Consider the following 8,087-nt stretch of genomic DNA (forward strand, 5'->3'; position numbering starts at 1 on the left):
CCAACCCGACCAAGCACCCCCGGCCGCGGCCAGCCGGAGAAACGACGTGCGTGCGGGCGTGACGCTCACGCAACTCGACCTCCGTCGAGCAACGGGGGGAAGACACGCACGCGGGGGGTCTGCGTTATGGCCCGCCTCCCGGGACACGCCGAGGGCACACGGCACGCAACGACGCGGTGGACGCTCACCCGACGAGGGGCCCCCCCTCTCGGAAACGGGCACCCCAAGGAGCCTCTCACCGGCCTTTGGGTCATTACACTCGACCCCCCCTCCTCCTTCTCCTCTACCGTGTCTCCCGCACCAGCGGAGCGGGCACGGACCCACAAGAGGGACGGCAAACAACGGGAACAAGCCACGCACGCCGCAAGCAAGCAAAGCCGAGCACAGGAGGCGCCAGAGGGAACGGGAAACGCCACCGCCGCTCAGAAGCGGGCACCTCGAAGTCCTGGGACGCTCCAGGGGCACCGCGAGGATCGCAAAGAACGAGGCGCGCGCACACCGACCGGGAGCGGCACGCGACGCCGCAGATGAGCCACCCTCCCCCGGCCCGGGGAAGGGGGCTCAAGGGGCCACACGGGCAAAACGAACCCACACGGAGCCCCACGCACTGCAGCAACGAGTGCGCGGGCACGGGGCTCAGGCCGGGCAACCGCACCCTTGCCTTCCACACACCACCACGGGCGGGTGGGGAGGAGAGACGAAGGGCCCGCTGGCAGAACGAGAGGAGCGGGCGCCATTCACAATGAATGGCCATTCGCCATGAATGTCCGTCCCTCGCCTGGCGCGGCTTAGGCCCCGGCCCGAAGACGGCACGAGAGAACCACATCGATCAACCAGGAACGAGAGAGGGGTTGGAAACAAAGCGAAGCCGCCTTCGGGAAGGCAACGACCGAGGATCACACACGGGCAAAGCCAACAAGCGAGCGTACGTACGGGGGAAGAGCACACCAGAGGTGGCCGGGGAAGCTGCCACCAAAAAAAAAAAAAAAAAAAAAAAGTGCACTCGGGAGGCACAGTGGCAGAGGAGACCGGGCCACAAACCAGCAGCACAGCCCACAGAGACTCGGGAACCCAGCGGGCAGATTTGGCAGAGGAAGAAAAAAAAAAAAAAAAAAAAAAAAATTAAAAAAAAAAAAAAAAAAGTGCACTCGTGAGGCACAGTGGCAGTGGGGAACGGGCCACCAATCGACATAGCCCACAAGAGATTCGGGAACTCTGCAGGGAGAGAAAAAAAAAAAAAAAAAAAAAAAAAAAAAAGCACCGAGGGGGGCCACACAAAAGCCATCAGTCCCCCCCTGGCCCACAGGCCCAGCCACTCCAAACGGTAAAGGGCGACGACAACCACGACAGCGGGAAAAGCCTGACACGCAAACACAGCAAACGGCAGCCAGTGACGAGTCGCCCAGGCGGCCTCAGGAAACTGCAATGCCCCAGAGAGCAAGAGACAAAACAACCCAGCAGCCTTGGGGGAAGACAGCAACCCGAGAAGGCCATCGTCCTTTACAAGAGTATGACCAAAGGACAGCGTGTCAGCATATATCTCCAGGTACAAGATGGACAGATCACAAAGACATAAGTCATGAGCCAAAGAGACGGGGAGTAAGTCACGAACCAAAGGGAATTCCTGGAGGTCATGCCCGTTGAAATGTCCCCAAAATGTCCCCATAAACAAGAGAACCGGACCTCAAAGGAACAACTGGTCGACCTCATAAACTTGAGAGCGAGAGGAACATGACTGAAAGACAAGCACCCAGCAAGGGACCTACAGGACGCCGGGAACGCAGCGCTCGTAGAGTAAAGGAGGCGGGGGGGGGGGGGGGGGAGGGGCTCCGAGGCTCCGCGGATTCGGAGTCGGGACGGGGACAGTCGTCCAGTTAGGCCGGAGACACAGCATCCTCTCGGGCACGGGGTCCAGAGTCCCTCCGCTGGGGACGGAGGACTCTTGGAGAGAAGGCGGAAGGGGGGGGGGGGGACTCCGAGGCTCCGCGGAGTCAAGAGTCGGGTCGGGGACAGTCGTCCAGTTAGGCCGGAGACACAGCATCCTCTCGGGCACGGGGTCCAGAGTCCCTCCGCTGGGGACGGAGGACTCTTGGAGAGAAGGCGGAAGGGGGGGGGGGGGACTCCGAGGCTCCGCGGAGTCAAGAGTCGGGTCGGGGACAGTCGTCCAGTTAGGCCGGAGACACAGCATCCTCTCGGGCACGGGGTCCAGAGTCCCTCCGCTGGGGACGGAGGACTCTTGGAGAGAAGGCGGAAGGGGGGGGGGGGACTCCGAGGCTCCGCGGAGTCAGAGTCGGGCCGGGGACAGTCGTCCAGTTAGGCCGGAGACACAGCATCCTCTCGCTCCTGGGATCCAGAGGCCGGCCGCCAGGCTCTCCAATTCAAAAACGAGCCTGGGTCGCCCCGGAGGCGACAGCTATAAGCCTTCTGGTCGACCTGCCTAAGCCTCCCTCCCCACATACTCGCTTTGGGACACCACTGTCACCTGTCACCTCCGCCAGTACTCTCCGGGTCCAACACTGTATACTCAGAGCGTTCTGAAACACGACACAACCCCCGGGACGCAGCCGCCTGCTCGCCGGGGCTCTCGTCACCCTGTCTGGCTCGTAGCAGGCAATCTGCTGTCCTTGTCATCCACCGGGAACCGGGCGCGTTACAGAAAATTGTCACCGCTAGGTGTCACCCGACCACCATCTCGATCGTCCAAGGCAGCAGCAACACACTCACAGATCGCTCACTAGCCGCACAGCCAGCACTCCGGGGCTCCGGTGGGGTCCTGCCTAGCTCTGGCGGACACGCAAGCACAGCAGAAGCACAGCAGAGCAGCTGTACCCACCACCAGAGTGACACAAACGGTGGCCGTTGTCCCGCCCGAACAAAGCAAACGCGGGCTGTTCTCCTCGGGCGGATCCCTCAGGCAGCCAAAACGAAAGTAGGACGGGAAGCTGTGCAAACAAGGCGAAATCTTACGCTCGGTCTCTAAGTGGGGGGGGGGGGGGGGGGGGGGGGGAGGGGTTTCCAGTAAAAGCGGCAAGTCTGTGACTGGCACAATTAGGGGAAGGTGACATCCCACCTCGATGTGGGGGAGGTAAGAAGAGGCGGCCTCAGTTCCATGCCAGTTAGGCCTCCTTTTACAAAACAAACACACCAAACCAAACCGCCTCGCCGCCGCTTGTGGCCGCCACCACCGCCACAAGCTTCCCCCCCCCCCCCCCACCTCCGTTGTTCATTCTCGGACTAAATACACAGTTAGAGCTGATTAAAATAGTAGTGGAGTAATTAAAATTTCCGTTTTTGTTTTTTTGTTTTGTTTTGTTTTATCTCCAGGACTTCGCTTTATATTTTGCTTGGTTTTACACGTTCGCACGTTTGTCAGGGGAAAAAAAAAAATTAATAAAGAAAAAATAAAAAGTAACTACTTCAGAGGAAGGTCTCTTTTTGTCCAGGATGACTATTACTTGCGATGTTGCCGGAGATGTTCTTCGGATCCTTCTCTTTCCAGCTCCCGGGTGCTGGGATCACAGGCATGGCCAGCACCCCCACGTTTGTTTATGTGGTACCGAAAGGATGGTGCCCAGGGGCCTTTGAAGCACCCTAGGCCAGGGCTTCCCTTTCCCCTCATGTGTCCAGATCGCTGAGGCTTGCTGGCTACCAGATAAAATTAAACCAAATCTAATGTGATTCCAATCACGTAACAATGTGACTAAGCAGGCCCCGTTAAGATTAAACCGGATTATCGGGCTCAAGTCTCCCAAGTCCCGGGTAGAGTTGAACTACCCTGAGCGGGGAACCACGTAATCTCCTGTTTCACGATTGTCCACGAAGACGGCAGCCGTCACGGATCCTGACCTCCGCCACTATGGCGGCAGCCATGTGCCATACTCTCCAAGGCCCATTTTCGTTCTAGGTTGACTAGCCTGCCCACCCACGGGACCAGGATCTGGACCGAATATGCGCGTGCGTGCAACTCCTAATCTACACAGTACCCTTAGTGCAAGAAAAGAAAAACAACTCCCTGTCTTTAAAAAGAATAAAAGAAAAACAGGAAAGGGGGAAAAAAAAAAAAGACGAAAGGCCCAGCCCGGTCTCCAGTGTGAGTTCACCAGGACTACACAGAGAAGGCCTTGACTGCACAGAAAACACACACACCACACAAAAACAAACAAACAAACCAACAAAACTGAATTCCAGCACTTGGGAGGCAGAGCGGGAACTAGGCCATAGGTCACCGATTCCAAAACTAAGACTATGGAGTCCTCCCCCGCCCAAGGATTCGCCTGGAGAAAGCCCAGTAATATTTAACCATCACCCCTAGCAACGGCTACTCAGCGAATAACCTGGGACTTAACCCAGGTGTTCTTTACAAGAGGATGAGTAAAACAATTACGGTTTTGCCTGGGCGCCCCCCCCCCCCCCCACAAACATTTTCCCCGGGACACCCGATGATGCCTAAGTAAGTACCAATCAATCCTAAAATTTTCCCACACCTTGCTGTAATACTAAACAGAAACCCTCCTCCCCTTGAGCTCGGGGCTCTACTCTCAACTGCTGCATCGGTGAGTGTGAGGGGCGCCCCCCCCCCAGCTCCAGCTGGTCATTAAAAAGACCCTACTTCGCCTGCGTCGTCGGAATCGGCTCCTCGGTGGTCTTTGGGGTGGGTCGTCGAGACAATACGAGATGTGACCTCGACCAGTCTGTTGCCTCTAGTAAGCTGGAGGGCATATCAGAAAAGAAAATTCCTAAAAACAATCATTCTTACAGTCTCCATTTAAGGAGACTATGTTTCTCCTTTATCTTTCTATTTTTTTTAATAATTTATTTAATTTTTATTTTATGTGCATTAGGGTGAGGGTGTCAGATGCCGTGGAACTGGCATTACAGACAGTTGTGAGCTGCCATGTGGGTGCTGGGAATTGAACCTGGATCCTGTGGAAGAGCAGGCAGTGCTCTTAACCACTGGGCCATCGCTCCAGCCCCCTGCTTTATCTTTCATTAACATATATATATATATACATATGTGTGTGTGTGTGTGTGTGTGTGTGTGTGTGTGTGTGTGTAAAACAAGTCTTGCTTTGCTCCAGTCACGCCTTGTTAATACTACTACAGAAGACCAAAATAATACATAATTTCTTCCTGTTCATATATATAAGCACTAAATAGCAAACTGAAACACTCAGACCATGGAATTAAGTAGGCTAATTGAAAATCTTCACCTTCCCCTCATTCCTCCAAGTCCAGTCAGTCCCCCAGTCTCATCCCTAGCTCTGTATCTGACGTTCTGCTGTGGCCTTTCTAGTCTCTCTCTCTCTCTCTCTCTCTCTCTCTCTCTCTCTCTCTCTCTGCCTCATTTTACCTGGTTTTTACACCCAGTTTTCTACCAGAAGACACACAACCTCTACATGCTCCTAAAAGCCAGAGAGAAAACAGAAAACAAAGATCAAACGACAAAGATAAAACCAGATATCAGCTATCAGCACCACCTAGAATTACAGTCTTCCCAATCCTAGATGCCTACACCACCAATGCCAGCCAGGGCAATATGTCTCCGCTAGAGCCCGTCAACAGCGAAGCACAAGAAGAAAGACCTTCCTTAAGATAGCCTTTACAAATATGATAGAGGTCCTTCCTAAAAGAGAACATTAAGAGAGCCTTTCAAGAAATCTGTGAAACCACAGACTGTGGAGGGAAATGAATCAAACACCTGAAAAATAAAACAGAGTAGATAAAGAGAACCTAAACCGAGGGAATTTCCGAAAGTGGGAAAACAAAACAAAAGGGTAGGGGACTCAAATAGAAACTTCAGAGGCAAACCTGGCTAACAGATTACAACAGATGGAATTAGAGAATCTCAGGCATTGAAGGTATATCATAGAAAGAATAGATACATTGCTCAAAGAAAATGTTAAAGAAGAAAGAAAGAAAGAAAGAAAGAAAGAAAGAAAGAAAGAAAGAAAGAAACAAGGAAACAAATAGAAAATCCAGTTATGAAACAGCCAATAAATCAAGGATATTGAAAAAATACAAAGAATATTTTCAAAAACAGATAAATTATAGAAGAGAATGTCCTTAACCTACCGAAGAGGCTTTTCAAAGCAAAAGAAGCACACAGAATACCAAATAGACTAGACCAGAAAAGAAAATTCCCTTGGCGTTGTACTAGCCAAAACAGTAAACCTACAGAAGCCAAGAAAGCCTATTAAAAGCTGCAAGGGGAAAAGACGGATCAACCTATAAAGGGTAGACCTAGCGGAACTGCAAAAGCTCTAAAGGCCATAAGAGCCTGGACAAACTCTAAGCTATCATCACAGATGCATGCGGGGCCGGAGAGATGGCTCAGCTCTTCCAAAGGTCATGAGTTCAACTCCCAGCGAACGACCACATGGTGGCTCACAACCACCTATCAGGTGAACCGATTCCCTCTTCTGGCAGATGTAAATGCAGATACAACACTCGTATACATAAAATAAATCAATCTTTTAAAAATTAAAAAAAAAAAAAAAGGTGTCACGGGTGCTAGCAGCCTAGAGTACTAAACTCGATGAGACTCGCAATCGCTAGAGATGGAGAAGATGAAGTGGTCCACGCACACGATCGCTTAAACGCAGAAAGACGACTCGACGAAAAGGAAAGGGAAAAACTTTTGGGTTTAACGTTTCATCTTTCAGGGCCTGGAGAGATGGCTCCTGGAGAGGGAAAAACTTTTGGGTTAACGTTTCATCTTTCAGGGCCTGGAGAGATGGCTCCTGGAGAGCGCTGTCGGCTCCTCCGAACGGACCCCGGTTCAATTCCCAGGACCCACATGGCAGCTCACAAGTGCCTATAACGCCAGTTCCAAGGGATCTGGCACCCTCACACTAACGCACATAAAATACGAATTAAATCAATTAAAAAAGAAAAGAACAAAACAAAACACACAGCCATGCATGTATCAAGGAAACCCTGTGTGAAGAGGAAAAGAAACCCCCCCACCAAAAAAAAAAAAAAAAAAAAAAAAAAAAAACAGAAACAAACCCAAACCCCCAAAAAAATCCAGAGCTTCTTTGTTTTTAGTTTTTTTATTATCTTATTGTCCGTTCAATTTAATGTTAAATTATAGTTCTCTGACTCTCTGTCTCTCTCTCTCTTTGTCTGTCTGTCTCTGTGTCTCTCACAGACACACATACACAGAGAAACAGATAGAGAGAAACAGAGAGAGACAGAGAGATTGAGATTGAGAGAGAGAGAGAGAGAGAGAGAGAGAGAGAGAGAGAGGACACGAACACTTTCCAAACATCTGTTTAATAAATATTCACGCATCGATAACCTCGTTAGCTTCCGGAGAGTCGTGAGAACATCTCTTGTTGAAAGCACCGTGAACGCTAAAGAATATGTCCTTTCGTCTTTTCTAAGCGTGTTAACGTTTCTGCGAGAAACGATCAACTCCAAGAAGACACCTAACTTTTCTTTAAGGTGTTTTCACTCACACACACACACACAAACACACACACACACACACACACACACACACACACACACACACATCTTTGAACATGTCAGTACACTATTGTACAGCTGCTCCCGAACGCACTTTCCAAACATTTGTTATATTATCACTTATAGAAACCAAAGCACGTGGGATACGGTGGCAATGTTACTCCTGGCCACGGTGGGTGGTTTTTTTCTAGCAATGAATCACGCTGAATGTCGGCAGAAAGCGAAGAGAGCCTTTTAACCAAAGCTCAGTATGCACACAAAACACTTGTTTGGGGTGTCCGGATACCTCAGTGAACTTGTTAGGTGTCTTGCATGGATGAAATCACTCACTCCTGGGTGAAAGCAGAGTGAATACAGCCACGTATCAGGATGAAAAGGAAAGAGAATAACAAAGAGAGCTCCACGCCATTCACTCCTCATGATTCGTTTATTTTATTCATGCACTTACTCGGTTACTTAGTTACTTAGTTTTTTTGAAACAAGGTTTCCCGAGAAAGGATACCATCTGCAAAGCAGGCTTAAAACCCAGGGATCTGCCTGCCTCTGCCTTCAGGGTGCTGGGCCTGCCTAAAGGAATGCACCACCACACCCAGCTTCTCTTCCTTGTATTTCTCTAA

General features: G+C 50.9%; 1 protein-coding gene across 1 annotated transcript in view; it reads left to right on the top strand.

The window, feature by feature from the left end:
• Positions 1–531, top strand: part of LOC132647071 (collagen alpha-1(I) chain-like) — a 2,832-nt gene extending 2,301 nt beyond the window's left edge. The window contains exon 3 of the mRNA XM_060366312.1: positions 1–531. This exon is cut by the window's left edge and continues 39 nt beyond it. Within this exon, the coding sequence (XP_060222295.1) occupies positions 1–531 (531 nt within the window).
• Positions 532–8,087: the final 7,556 nt, after the last annotated feature.

Source organism: Meriones unguiculatus, chromosome 14 (assembly GCF_030254825.1).
Source record: "Meriones unguiculatus strain TT.TT164.6M chromosome 14, Bangor_MerUng_6.1, whole genome shotgun sequence".
Classification (NCBI taxonomy): Eukaryota; Metazoa; Chordata; class Mammalia; order Rodentia; family Muridae; genus Meriones; species Meriones unguiculatus.